General features: G+C 46.7%; 1 protein-coding gene across 1 annotated transcript in view; it reads left to right on the top strand.

Moving 5' to 3' along the window:
• Window positions 1–15,274, top strand: part of KCNH6 (potassium voltage-gated channel subfamily H member 6) — a 203,958-nt gene that overhangs the window by 100,808 nt on the left and 87,876 nt on the right. The window contains exon 3 of the mRNA XM_083147475.1: window positions 13,571–13,729. Within this exon, the coding sequence (XP_083003601.1) occupies window positions 13,571–13,729 (159 nt within the window). The remainder of the gene's footprint in view (window positions 1–13,570; window positions 13,730–15,274) is intronic.

Below are 15,274 nucleotides of genomic sequence, written 5' to 3'. Positions count from 1 at the left end.
GATCTATCAACCGGAACCCAACACACTGCACAAGGGCTCCATGGTTCTATCAAGACCAGAGTCTTTCGGAGGACATTGCATTTGTTTGCTCTATATGGAGTTGCCTATTTCAAGTTTTTCCTCTAGGGAAGATGCCCTGGGAAGAGAAGCAGGTGGGCCGGGAAAGGGATGGGGCCAGGCTTATCGCACCATTAGGCACTGCCCCTTTAAGCGGGAATATTGCATTTGGTTTAAATCTGCATAGAGACGTGGGCCAAAGTGACACGTTTAGCATATAATCATGTCATTAGGCCCCCGCCCTCCCTTCCTGGCACCACAGATTTTTCAAATATATTTACGCTTTCTATCCACTTCACTATTAGTTGAGCAGAATGTGGGAGGGGTGCTTACTCTTCCAAGGCTGCTGGGGAATATTGCAGGATCTGGGAGAGTAGGCAAGTAGGGGTGACATTTATCATAATGTGCCAATGAAATAAAATATTATCCCAAAGACCTGCACTAGTATAAAATAGAACAATCCTTAAAACATCTTGTTCCTGATGTATCTGCTCCAACATCAGCTGCATCCTCTGTCTACAAGGGCCTTGGCTACATTGCCGGAGATTTTCCACTATATCCTTGGAAATGCCGCCTGTCCCAGTCTGGGTTACATCTCTGGAGATACCCCGTCATCAGATATCTCCCAGGATGCATTGTTTTCCACCCACCTCGAGCTAAGTTGGTTTCAGTATCTGTGGCCAGACAGAGGAATCCTGCTGAACAGAATACTTCCCTAAGCCTCCTAACTCTCCTTACCTGCAGCCTAACCCTACTCCCCCCTTGCAGCCTAACCCTCCTGACTTTGTGCCTAATCCCACCTTTTAAGTGCTTAACCCCCTCCACAGCCTAACCGAACCCCACCTAGTGAAAACATATACCCCCCTCCCCATCCCCCAGCCTAATGCTATGATTCCTCAACAATCGTATGTTTGGGATAACGCCTGAAGTGATTCCAGCATCAGCATCTGTACTGATGTCTTTTTGGTGCCAGGATTTTGACCACCAGCATTCCGATCACTGGCATCCCACTCAGCTATGTCTCAACTAAATTTCTGGAGAGGCACTGTCTACCATCTGGCCGGATCCTGGTTATTTCGCTGGAGATAAGTTGACTGATGCTGCCCCATCCTTGGCTACGTTCTAATAGATGTGCTGTCTGCCAACTCCAATGTAATGGTGTGCAGTCAAGGAAAAATTGGGTTCCCTTGATGATGGACTGCAAGCTTAAATGTTTTAATCAAAACAGGACAAAATCCCCTATGTGTTCTATCTACAAGCACACAGATCTGCACTCATTTTGTTTTAGCACTGATAGCAAAAGTCTTTCTGTTTTGTATACATATTTGGTGGTAATATTGCTCCGCAGTTTTATTGCAGTTTGTACCATGTACAAAATGGGTAAAAAAGAGCGCAGGCACATTACTTTTTTTTTCAAAAAAATCTTGCCTATTGCTATCATGGCAACTTTCAGTTAAAGCTATAAAAGGTCAGCCCTGTCTTATACTTGCCGACTTTTGTATTTGACTCTCCGGGAGAAGCCCAGAGAAGACAGCCTAATCTCATGGTCGGAGGGCAGGGGACAAGGCTGATGACTCAAAGCCCCACCCCAATGCATGCAAACTCCGCGATTCGCGGGTCCACAAGTAGGGGGCGGGGCTAAAATTACGCAAAACGCCGTGATTTCAGTCATTTTTAGTCCCGCCCCCTCTCACGGATCCATGAATTTCATCATTTCTTTCAGCGGCTCTGGGGGGAGCGGGGCTCTGGGGGGCATGTGGGAGACTGGCCCACCCACCCGATTTTGGGGAGGATAGGCAAGTATGCCCTGTATACTGTAAATCTAGCATGTGCAAACTGTGGCCCTCCTGCTGTTGTGAATCTACACATCCCAGCATGCATTGTCATAGTTTTAGCATTCCTTAATAGCAAAACTGTGGCAAGGCGTGATGGGGCTCGTAGTTTCACAACGGGCAAATGCAGGATTTTCATGGGGGACTCCTGTACATGTATGTACATGATATGTATGTATAATTTTTATACACACGCGCACACACACACACACATATATATAAATATATATACTGTATACATACACATACATACATACATATATACATACATACATAGCACACACACGTATAGCATACATAAAACACTGCATACATACACCTCTTGGACACAAATATATACAGCATACATAGATGTAGCATGTGCACACACATATAATACATACACTTGGCATATACTGTACAAACATAGCAAACACGCAGCATATACAAACAAAGACATTGCATACACACAGCATTTACACGTACATGGAATACATACACAGAAAATATGCACACATTGCACACACACACACACACATTCACACTGCATGTACACCATAGTTGCTCATACCCTCCAACATTTTTAGGGCAGAAATCGGTACACATACTGAAAGGGGGCGTGACCATGGATAAAGGGGGCGTGGCCATGGATAAAGGGGGGGGGGCAAGCCATGTTGGAGGGTATGCAGGTAACAGAGCCCTGGGGGGCATATGGCACCCTTATCCCAGGCCCAGCACCTGATGCAGCTCATGCCACATGGTGGCTTGGTGGGCTGCTGGCATATTAAATCAGTATATTTAATATACTTATTTAAAAAATAAGTATATTAAATATGCTGATTTAATATGCCAGCAGCCCACCAAGCCACCATGTGACATGAGCTGCAGACAAACAGGTGCGACACGATGCTGGATACTAGAAGACACCACTGGAGTGATTTAGTGCAGCCTGGCTTGCTGCACTCTGGATGAGATCATCTCTGATGTGCTTGCTGTTACATTCAACTGTGGCAGGCTCCGGACCGGGACGGCGACCACTGCATCCTCATGGCGATCATCCTTAATCATGCGCGCTGGGGCTGGCCACCGCATCCCTCTCTCCCTCACAGAGATTAGCGCCCTCAGTTCTCTGTCTGCGCATGTGTGATGTTGTCAAACTGCGTGCAGGTGTGTGCCCGTTACCTGGTGTTCCTGTTCTCCTTTTCGGCACTGCGTGGCTGTGACCTGCCTGCTTCACTCGCCTGCAATTCAGAGGGCGGAGGGACAAAGGCACCCCGGGAAGACAATACCCCAAAACCACCACACAGAATGGTCACCACACATGAGGACGGTGATCAAAATAATTTATTTAGCTGCTGAAAGATTCACGGATTACCGCTATGAAAGATGTTAAACAATGCAATGACAATAACACTGGAATGCAATAATTGGCAAAGAGATAAAGACAATTCTCCCTTATGATATTGTGCGCGATGGGGTCACTGTGGCACCATAGACCGCACTTCGCACCATACACTGCCGTAAATGCAATACACTGTTCAACAAATAATTACAGGAAAGACAAAAGAGTAATACTGTTCTGTAAAGAGGATATCGTGGGCGATGGGGCCACCTGTAACACCTGCGGGCCGCAATTCGCACGGTATGCTGCGTCACCAATATCACTATGCAATTAGACTACAGTGCAAACAATTCAAACCATCAATCAAAAGGATTGAATGAATGAATGAATGAATGACAGTAATATGCAGCAGATTATACCTTGCATTAATAACCATAAGTGTCCAGATACAAAAGAATAAGTCCCTGAACTGCGCAGTTCTGCTATAGCACAAGGTACCTGCTTGGGCCTAGGTGCACCGTGATTGAAGTAGCAACTGCTAAAGAGATTTGTAATCCAAGGCAATGGTATTCTGAACTTTGGCACATTGCCAACACTGAATGTAACTCACTGAAAAGGGACTTTGCTGAAGAAAAGGCCTGGGTCCAGGGCCTGGCTAGTCAAAGGCACTTTACTGAGGGGATTTTATGTCCTGTCCAAGACAATGAATGATGGGAGTAAAGGCAGTCACTCAGGATGTGGATTGTGTTTCACTCTAAGATGGCGCCGGTGCTGGGCTGTGTCAGTAGGATTTGTAGGTGAGGTAAAATGGAGGACAGTGTCAGTGTGGGGTGGTAATATGTTACCTGCACATTGGGTGCTGTTGCTGACTCCTGTCAGTCACGTCTCCCTGCTGGCGGGTCTGCCTGCTGTCAATCACCGCACCGTCCTGCACTTCCGCGGCCGGTAGGGTGACCAACTCATCCCTTTAATCCGGGACACATATTAATTACATAGGTTCTGTGGCAGTTTAAAACCAGGTGAAATGGAGTCTTGAGGTGTGGCAGTTTAAAACCAGGTGAAAGCATACCCTCCAACATTTGAAGGGGTGAATTCGGTACAACTGGGAAAAGGGGTGTGGCCATGGGAAGTGGGCGTGGTCAAACTTCGTTTTCTATACTTTCAATGGTACTGGAGTGGAACATAAAATTATACTAATGCTGCTGCTGCTGTGGTACAGTGTCCCCGCATTGGCCCGCTCACATAAGCACACGCGGCAACCGGAGTATAACACAGCGCAGCAACCACTATACCTGACAGAACTGACTCCACTTGGGCAGCAGAATTGGAGCAAACACAGACGGCGCTGCACATTTTCATTCACCCGGCGCCCGCTGATGCTCTCCCACCTCTCAGTTTGTTGCCATGTGATTGGCTCGCGGCACGCTCCGCCTCCGTCCCTTCTCCCCCCGAGGTGGTGCACCTTGGGAGTTGTAGTCCTGTCAGCTGGCTACCCCTCACGCTACCTAATAAGCAGCCGGCGGTGTAGGAAACTACATCTCCCAGAGTCCCCTTGGCCACCTCGGGGGAGGAAGCGCAGTGCTACTGAATTAAAAATGAAAAAATCGGTACAAGGATTTTAAGCCGGTACAGGCCGTTAAAAAACGGTACTGTACCGGCTAAAACGGTACAGTTGGAGGGTATGTGAAAGCCAGCCACAGAACCTGTGTAATTAATATGTGTCCCGGATTAAAGGGATGAGTTGGTCACCCTATCGGCCGGGGTTCTGTCTCAGCGCGTCTGCGATGAGGTAATGCTGCCTCATGGTACCCCGCTGATGGAGCTGGCGGGTCTCTCTCTGCCTGTGCTGCCTCTCTCCAGTACGCCCTGCACAGCCACTCTGTTCTGGTCCTCTCTCTCCTCTCCAGTGGCTTTGCTGGGGGTCTCTCTCTGCAGCGCCCTGCGCACTGCTTACTCCTCACTCTCCCTGGGTGCACACTGCAGACTGCCTTAATGGCTCCTCTCACTGCACACAGCACACTTGTTATACTCAAATCTGCCCAGCAACAGGCAGGTCTTTAACTTCCTGCTTATCCCAGCACCTTGCTGGGTCCTAAAGTCCCTCTTGTCCTCCTTGCTGCTGCGGGGTGGTTGCCTAGCAACCCCCCAAAATCCTGTGCATTTTTAGGCAGCCCTGGCCACCAATGATTTAGGGGCACAGAAAGGGGTACCCCAGTTCTGGGATGCCACACATGCGCAGACAGTGAGGGCAGAGAGACATCCTTCCCCTGAGTGCGCAGGGTGCGTTGCTGGCACGTGACGCCATGGCGCCATGCAATGCCCGCAGTGCACTCATGGTAATGGAGGGGAAGAGGGGAGAGCCGGCGCACCACAGGGCAGCAAGCAGCGGGGCCCAGGAACTGGCAGCGGCAGCCGGGAGGAGGAATGATTTTTCGTGGCGCACTGTAAGTTAAAAAAAAGCGGTACATTCGGTGCAAACTGATTTTGCCGGTACAGAATGATAAAAACCGGTACTGTACCGGCAAAATCGATACAGTTGGAGGGTATGTAGTTGCCTACCCTCCTGCATTCTGCAGGAGACTGCCTGAAATAGCAGTAATCTCCCTCTCTCCCTCATTAGTCAAGCAATCTCCCTCATTTCACCTAGCCCACATTACACTTTACATTTTGGGGGGAAAAAGGAATGAGAGATAGATACATTTACATTGAATCATCTGCACCATTTGCCAGCACTTTACCAAGTATAGTAGCTCTTACTAACTGCTTTGGGGGGCTCATCTACTTTTGGATATACTGTAAGTCATTTTAAAAGATTCCTCTCAGATGTAGCAGTACAAACCCATGGGTCTAGGTGCCACGTTCACAATCTCTTTTCACAATCTCTCCATATATGGAACTAGACACGCCCTTTGGGTGGAGCATGACACACCCCTTCAATGGGGCGATGCGCAAAAGTCTACTACCAACTATAATCTCCCTGAAACTGGTTTTCAAAAGTAGGCAAGTATGATGTACACACATATTGCATACATATACACACACATTACATAAATACACACAGCATGTACTACACACAACATAGCATGTACACACTTTGAATACATACAAACACAGCATGTACATACATACAAACACACATAGCATACAGTACATACACACAACATGTACACACAAACACATAGCATACATACAAACAGCATTTACACATAGAAGATACACACATTCCTTTAACCTAAAACAAACATCAGTACAGTTAGTGCCTCACCCGGCCAGCATAATTACCTTACCCCTGGCATATACCACACACCTGCCTTCTGAGATGCACACCCTGCCTCCCCGCCCTTGTCAGCTCTCTCCATCCAACTCCAACAGCCTCAGTCACATTGAGCACTGCCTGGGAGCAGGAGCTGCACTCTAGCTCCCCCTAGCTTTATGCAGTCCAGCTGGCCGTCATCTTCAAACATAAATATAAAAATCGTACACCTGGGCGGATAGATCGGTGGGCGGGGGGGGGGGGGTTTGTAGGTTCTCGGACCCCCCCTGCGTGCGCTGGAGCACAACAGCTGGAGGGCCATAGTTTGGTTATGTCTGCTGTGGATATTTTACTCTGTATCTGGTAGGTGTGTACACATAACTACAATATAATAGTATGCTTGGCAGTGACGTCAATAGAAATGTTGACACCCAGTGCAGGGGATGTAAGGTCTGTGTGTCGGTATAAAAAGGGGTGTAGCCTCAAGGTGAGGGGGGGGGGGGGGCATCACATGTAAGGGTCTGGCCTCATGGCCTTAACCCATTTCATCACTCAGGTTACACAACCTGACACACACATATAATTCTGATTCTTTTAATAGGATAACTTTTAGAACACATGGAAAGGAACATTAAGTAAATATGGACCACAGTAATCAAGGCCTGATTAAAGGTTCCAGGTGCCCTAGGCTAATACACTCCCATTGTTATGCTGCTAAACACCCCTGTAGGGGCACTCAGGGACTGGCCAGTAATACTGCCCATGTGCATGTAATGAAGGTTATACAACTGGCATGTAGGATCTAATGCTTGTGGCGTGGGAAGGAGGCTTTGGCTTTAGGCTGACCAGCTGGTAAGGGCTGGGCCTGTAAGGCACCCTAGGCTGCAGCCAAATGGGCATATTGGTTAATCAGTCACTGACAGTAATACAGAAATGGTCTGAGCACAAAGAGATGTCATTGGTGTCATCAGCAAGTTCATCAGCGTGAACACAAATACATACCTCCCAACTTATGGCCGGAAGAAATAGGGACACGAAAAGGGGGCGGGGTGTATGCAAATGAGGGTGCGGCTTATGCTAATTAGCCGCGACCTCATTTTCATACGAGAATAGACGCTGTGCGCATGCGCACAGCGTCTATTCTACTAGATTGGGGGGTCTCCCAACTGCCACCCCCCGCAGCGGGACAATGCCTGCCACGGGTGGGACAGCGGGACAGGACCCGAAAATCGGGACTGTCCCTCTAAAATCGTGACAGTTGGGAGGTATGCAAATATTGGCGCAATGTATTTAAGAAGAATTATTACTATCACACAGTGTTTATCATTCAGTTTCTCATGCATGGAACAACAGATCTGCTACAGTATACACTCAACACAATTGGGCATAAGTGTAGAGAGACACTGGCAGGCAAGGGCGTAACTAGATATTAGTAGGCCCCATAGCAAATGTCTGTAAGGGCCTCCCCATTTAGCAACTGATGGTGATAAATGTGTGTAAAACATATTACTTAGACAGTAAAGATGGGCCCCCCCAGCTCTGGGCCCCATAGCGGCTGCACCCGTTGCACCAATGGTAGTTATGCCCTTGCTGGCGGGCATGAGATACAGTTGGTGGCATGAGGCTGGATATATACATGTGGCAATTGGCTGGAGATACACAGGAGGGTATGAGGCTGGAGAGACACAAAGGATGGCATGCAGCTGGAGAGATACAGGGGAATGAGGCTATATGGCAGTAAAAAAAGCAAAAAAAAAAAAACAGCTAGCATCCCTATGATTGATGTGTCAACATTACTAATGTATTTATGATATTAGTGAATTACTGCACATCATATACCAGGTCTTGGTCCGTAGATGTGAAGAATTAAATTGGGTTGTAATTGGTAGCTTTAATTTTCACAGTTATGCATCACTATTAGGAGTAGACAGTTGTTCAACTGACCTGGACCATGCAAACTGCCCTGCAGTCTAGAAACTCTTCCATTTACAGTATGAGCATCCACCCAATAAGCAGGGATACTACTGTGTATCATCTCATAAAGTGGTGAAAAGAGGTAAAATGTTCTGCCCAGCAAACCTTTGCCTGGATGCAACCAGGCACATTAAATGGTATATATTAACCTAGTACTATCATAATTGAATTTAAAATAAACTTAAACTGCCTTTCTTCATCCTGATTTATAATTAATAAGCACAGATGAACACTTCATTGTCTGTCACACCTATGGGGTGGCAGACAGACACCACCTCCTATCACTCCATGGGGGGAATCTATCAACCTATCTAACTGCTCTGTGTCACATTTAATTCCCATCTGTCTCCATGTTACCATGTTAGAGTAATCGTTATGAACATGGAATTATCTAGTGTGCATGACATAACAGATGTCACTGAAATAGCAAGCATGACATGCGAGGCAAGACTTCTGGGCACAGCTCACCACCTCACAGAGCAATTCATTGGCTGGGTTACAGGATTCAGAAGTGCTCAAAGATTATCACAAAATTTACGCTGTTACCACCTTCTTTCTATACCCAGTTTAGTAACTGGAACAGATAGCCATGATGACATGTTGGCAACAAAGAGCAAGCCACAAACCCTGGAATGCATATGCGTTAAATGTGAGTTGGATGAGGGTTAGACAGCAGTATTAAGTGGCCCCTGTCATTTCAGAATCCTTATGACACAAGGACCTCTTTCTGCGACAATATATTTTATTCAATATGCTTGACATAAGCAACTTTTATCTCCCCTACTAAAATTCCCAGCATGCTCTACTATTTATGAGGGTAAACAAATCCACTATAATAAAAGGCTGAAGCTGACGGTGGCCAATAGATTGCACCTGATTGAGCAATTGACTGTGTGTCTCCATTCGGCCTCACACAGCCACCAGCATAGACATTACTGTTATGTTGTTCCTTCATTTTGATGATCTAGTGTAAACGTAAAATGAAAGTATTGCTGTGCATTCAAGGAATAATGTATTATTACTTTTCTTTTTCTAGAACTATTAAATGTTGTGTTTTGTCTGAAAACAACAGTGCCCTCAAGTAATTAAAGCTGGGTACATATTAGAAGATTTTTTAAACAATTTGTCTTTTGACCCAAATTAGAATGATAAATTGTCCACATCGTCCAATGTCATACCTCCCAACTGTCCCGCTTTTCGTGGGACAAATGCGACCCTATGGGCCCTAGACAAGTGCCTAGGTTGCCTAGCGGTAAATCCACTCCTGATGGCTCTGTGAATTAGGATTGCTATGGCTGAGGGGTGCTGCTGACTGCTGCTGTGAGCTCTGCTGCTGGGTTGATGGGTACTGTGCTTGGTTAGGGCCAGATCTGTGCATATACACTAATTGGTGGCAGTAGACAATATCTGGCTGCCTGGCTGGTGCTCTCCGTGTCATTCCTCCGCTCCTCCTCCCTGCTCAGCCTCAGAGCAGACAGGAATAACTAATGGGGTGACATTCTATGGGATGATATAAATGCGCGTTTTTTTATCGCACCACTTCGCACTTTTTCAAATTGCAAGATTGCCCCGTTTTTTGCATATTTAATGAGATGCAAAAAACGGGCCAAATAGTGCGAATAGGTGTGAGGTGGTGCGAAGTCTTTAGTCCTGAAAATGTGCGATTTTCATGTCTGAAAATAGCACGTTTGCAGGAAAGCGCAAATAAAAAAAAAAAACGAGCGCGGGGTCCCCCGCCAGAGCATAACCAGCCCCGGGCTCATTGAGCCGGTGCTGGTGACATAAAATCAGGGTCCCCGACAAATAGGGGTCCCCTTGATTTAATGAAACCAGCACCAGGTTCAAGGTCCGGCGCTGGTTCCCAAAATACGGGGGACAAAATGACTAGGGGTCCCCCGTATTTTAAGAACCAGCACCGGACCCAACCAGCCAGCGGGGTAATGCCACAGCCGGGGGACACTTATTATATAAGGTCCCGCGGCCAAAGCATTATCCCCGTGGCTTGTCAGCATGGGCAGGGGTCCTGGGGAAGTGGGGACCCCCCCAATGAAGGGGTCCCCCCCCTCCAGGACTTACCAGCCCATGCTGAAAGTCCGGGGCTGTCCCCGATGTCCCTGGGCGGTGGGCATCGGGCTGATGGATTGTGTAAAAAAAAGCAGAAAAACTATTGTTTTCTACTGGCGAACTATGAGTCCCAGCAAGCCTCCCCCGCATGCTGGGACTTGGAGAACCACAAGTCCCAGCATGCGGGGCATTAAAGGGCCCGCTGGCACTTGTAGTTCTACAGTACAAAAAATAGTGAAATAAAACACACTGACACCCTGAAAAATAAAAGTTTAATACACACATAACACACACATACTGATACTTACCTACCTTGAGCCCATAGGTCGGTCCCTGGATCCTGGGTCCGGGCTCCGGGGCTCCAGGGCAGAAGACTCCGGTTCCGGGGCCTTGGTCCTGGTTCCAGGGCTGGTCCTGGGGTTCCGGGGCTGGTCCTGGGGTTCCGGGGCTCAAGGGCTGAAGAGTCCGGTTCCGGGGCCTTGGTCCTGGTTCCGGGGCTGGTCCTGGGGTTCCGGGGCTGGTCCTGGGGTTCCGGGGCTCCAGGGCTGAAGAGTCCGGTTCCGGGGCCTTGGTCCTGGTTCCGGGGCTGGTCCTGGGGCTCCGGGGCTGGTCCGGGGTCCAGGATCCGATGAAGTCCACAGGGGTACCTGAGGAAGGAAATCCTACTCACCTGGTCCCCGGCGACGACATCGGCATCCTTTCCGGCAGACGCGCTGCTCCCGGCTGCTGTGGTACCCGCTCTCGGACTGAAGAGGCGAAGAGATTTTCATCTTCCGCGCCTTTCCTCAGGATGATTCCATTGGCCGGCTAGCGGCCAATCAGGAGCCGACTTTCTCGGCTCCTGATTGGCCGCTAGCCGGCCAATGGAATCATTCTGAGAATAATAAGTGTCCCCCGGCTGTGGCATTACCCCGCTGGCTGGTTGGGTCCGGTGCTGGTTCTTAAAATACGGGGGACCCCTAGTCATTTTGTCCCCCGTGGACCTTGAGCCTGGTGCTGGTTTCATTAAATCAAGGGGACCCCTATTTGTCGGGGACCCTGATTTTATGTCACCAGCACCGGCTCAATGAGCCCGGGGCTGGTTATGCTCTGGCGGGGGACCCCGCGCTCGTTTTTTTAACTGTTTTTTTGTTTTTTTTTTCACCAGAAACCTGCACAGAACATTGCGATCTGTGCAGGTTTCTGGCTAATTCGCCCATCAGAACCTGGTCTGATTTTTGGGCGAATTATAGTCACACTTTATACAAATCGCATACCATTAAATATGCGATTTGTATACTTTTCCATGTGAAAACATCTGGATGCGATGTGCTGCGAAAAGCAGCCATCGCATTTCCAGTGTGTCCAACCTGTTGCCAAAAATCGCATTTTTTTTAACATTTTCGGAGCTCATTAAATATGCGAAAATGGTAAAAAATGCGATTTCGCCCGTTTTTGTGGAAAAATTCGCAAAAGTCTAAAAATCTCAACCCATAGAATGTCACCCATGGTGTGTACACACGTTAGATGTACCTTAAGATCCTATCCACGATCTGATCAGATAGGATCGTGGATAGGATCTTAAGGCACATCCGATTTGCATCCTATCTTGACTATATAGTGCAGATCTGCACTATATAGACAAGGCAGCCAAGACTTTCTGGCTTCCGATACGTGAACGCGCATCGGGATCGGATCGGGATCGCAAGGGTTAAAACTCTTGCGATCTGCATCCGATTCCGATCCTATGCCGATCCGATGTTGACTATATCGTCAACATCGGAAAGGAAATCGGACCGTGAGTACACACTATAACTGTCTGACTGTGAGTCTCAGAGCAGCAACAGGCAGCCTTGCAATTGGCTGCCTGTTGCTATGGCTACTGAAGGAGACCAATTCCCTGTCCCGAATGGATGCAGACACGCAGAGCGCTGTTGCCACTGCATTTATGTCTGACACTTGCTGCCTGTCTGGTCCAGCCGCATAGCCACCACTGCCAGCGGACGCACGTGGTGCCGCACATAAATAAAAAAAACAATGGAACTTTGAATGAAGGGCAGGCGGCGGCATCGGCCCCTTTAATCCCTTGGGCCCCAATGCATTGCACTGTCTGCACTGGTGATAGTTCCACCCCTGCATCTGATGTCAGTGCACCCCTGTGGCTCAGTGATGTGTGCAGCTTAGGCAAAGCCTCTCTTGTTATATTCCTGTATGCTCCTGTGTTTTCACTATAAAAATTATGAGAAAAATACAAAGAAGATATTTGTAATGTTATTTTCTAATATTTTTTATAGCCAATGTCTGGCATGTACCGGAGTATGGCAGATAAGGCAGTGTCTCCCCTACCTTACTTATTCGCATATTCCTGATTGAAAAATGACAGTTAAGCGCTGTTTTGTACTTTTATCTCTCTCTACTTTATCACTCTCCAAGGCTAAGTACATCTACACCTAAATTAGTGTACAAGGCTAAAAATAAAATGGATTGTAAAAGTCACACTTTACATACAAAACATCAGAAGCAGAATAACAATGGCATCTGAACACCATATTTATATATAAATCCAGTGGTAAATGACAATGGGCATTTATTGTAGTTTAACAGAAAATGTATTCATTGGCTCTATCATTTTAAACAAGGAATAGCATGGCAATTGTATTTCTCTATCCATTTACAATACAACAAAGCAGACAAAAGCCTAGTTTATGTTTTAAAGACGCCTGTATTAATATGGGAATAATAGTTCCCCTTTGAGAGTAAAATACTGTGTATCCGGTCACTGAGAGGACACTGTACACTTATTTGGTGTCCAGGTTGACCTATGTCAACATAGCCAACAAAAAAATGTGAAAAACTCGTGTTGACCACGCTCAAGTCAACCTAACGTTTGCGTCTAACTTTCATTACTGTCAATCTATAGGCGTCTAACTAGGGTTGGACTAAGCATGGTGGACCATAACATGGTTTATCTAGACACCGACGATCCACTATGCCATAACCAAAATACTGGATACTATGCACTGGCATGACTGGTAAGCCTAAATTGCAATGTTAATCAGTTTCTACTTGAATCCCAAACATTCTCTACAGGCTCCTGTCTGCGGTGCCTGGTGGACGTTGTCCCGGTGAAGAACGAGGAAGGGGATGTCATCATGTTTATCCTAAACTTTGAAGATCTGGCACTGCTTCTGGCAAGGAAGGCTAACAAGACACTCCACCAGAGGTTGACACGAGCTGCCTTCAATTCAGGTGAGTGCTTCCAGGTGTGATGCTATTGACCTTTGGTTGGTGAAATTACTGTAAATCCTACTTTTGTATTAACAAAGCATTTGTTCATATTTCTGTATTATATGAACTGAGGATAAATCAACAATAAGTACAAACTCAAGAACGGAGAGTTCACAACTTTTATTTTAGATTTTACCAATACTGAAGGGTTTATTAGGGCTCATTTACTTGCATTGCATTAAGACAGAAAGTGTACACTAGACCAGTGGTTCCCAACCCTGGTCCTCAAGTACCCCCAACAGTGCACATTTTGCAGGTCTCCACACAGAATCAGTGAAATAATGATATCCACCTGTGGATCTTTTAAAATGTGCCTGAATAATCTGTGCACCTGCCGGGTGACCTGGAAAACTGGTACTGTTGGGGGTACTTGAGGACCAGGGTTGGGAACCACTGCACTAGACTGTAGCACCCAAATGGACATACTGCAGCACCCATCAGATACTCTATTCAATTGCAAGTTGCGTTACTTAGTTAAAATCTAGCTGCTGATTGGCTGCTGTGATTCACTGCAAAATCAGCAACATAATGCAATATTAGCTTTTTTCACATAATTATCTTCCATTGTTAAGTATACACTTAAAGCATACAGTCCTATTCAGATTTCCACATATTGACCAATAAACAGAGAGCTGTTCTGAATCCAGTGTCCCAGTGAATATAGGGCAGTGCAGGACACATAGAATGGTATGAGCCAAGATGTAAGGAAAACAGATTAAAAGCAATTCCCAAACTGTTTACATAAATTAGTCAAATTAGTAAGCAAAGCTTAATGTTAACTTTAACCAATGTTCCAAAATTGTAATAATTAAACAAAAATAGGAAAATGTATCATGTAGCAGTGATAATAGTGGAAAGTGTGACAGTGGAGAAGTTGCCCATGGCAACCAATCAACAATAAAGTAACATTTATCATTTATATACTATAAAATTATGGGCCAGATGCACTAAGCTTCAAAAGTAATAAAATGGAGAGTGATAAACATCCAGCCAATCAGCTCCTACCTGTCATGTCACAGACTGTGTTTGAAATATGTCAGGTAGGAGCTGATTGGCTGGCTGTTTATCATTCTCCATGTTATCACTTTTGAAGCTTAGTGCATCTGGCCCTATATCTGAGCAGCTAATTGGTTGTCAGTGGAAACTTCTCCACTGGCTCACTTCTCCACTCATTCCACTGCTTCATACATTGGACCTTATTCTGCTCCGTTCACTTGCATGCAAATTGGCATGCGAATTCCCATGCAAGCTTGATATTTTTTAAATGCGCATGTGCATGCGCCGGGTGCGTGTGGCCATGGCGAACATACTTTTCACACCCAACATTGCGGGTAGTGGGGGTGCGTGGCGGTGGATCCGCCCATGGGAATAACCAGCGTTTCATGGGCGTTCCTATGAAAACGCTGGGTGTTCCCATGGAAATCGCCTGGTGACGCGGGTGCTGGGGGCAGGCAGCTGACATCATCTGACCACCCATTTCCATCCCATTTCCATCCCGAATGTGCA

Source organism: Crinia signifera, chromosome 6 (genome assembly GCF_055691185.1).
Source record: "Crinia signifera chromosome 6, ASM5569118v1, whole genome shotgun sequence".
NCBI lineage: Eukaryota > Metazoa > Chordata > Amphibia > Anura > Myobatrachidae > Crinia > Crinia signifera.
The sequence above is the reverse complement of the archived record's forward strand: the minus strand, read 5'-3'. Positions and strand labels throughout refer to the sequence as shown.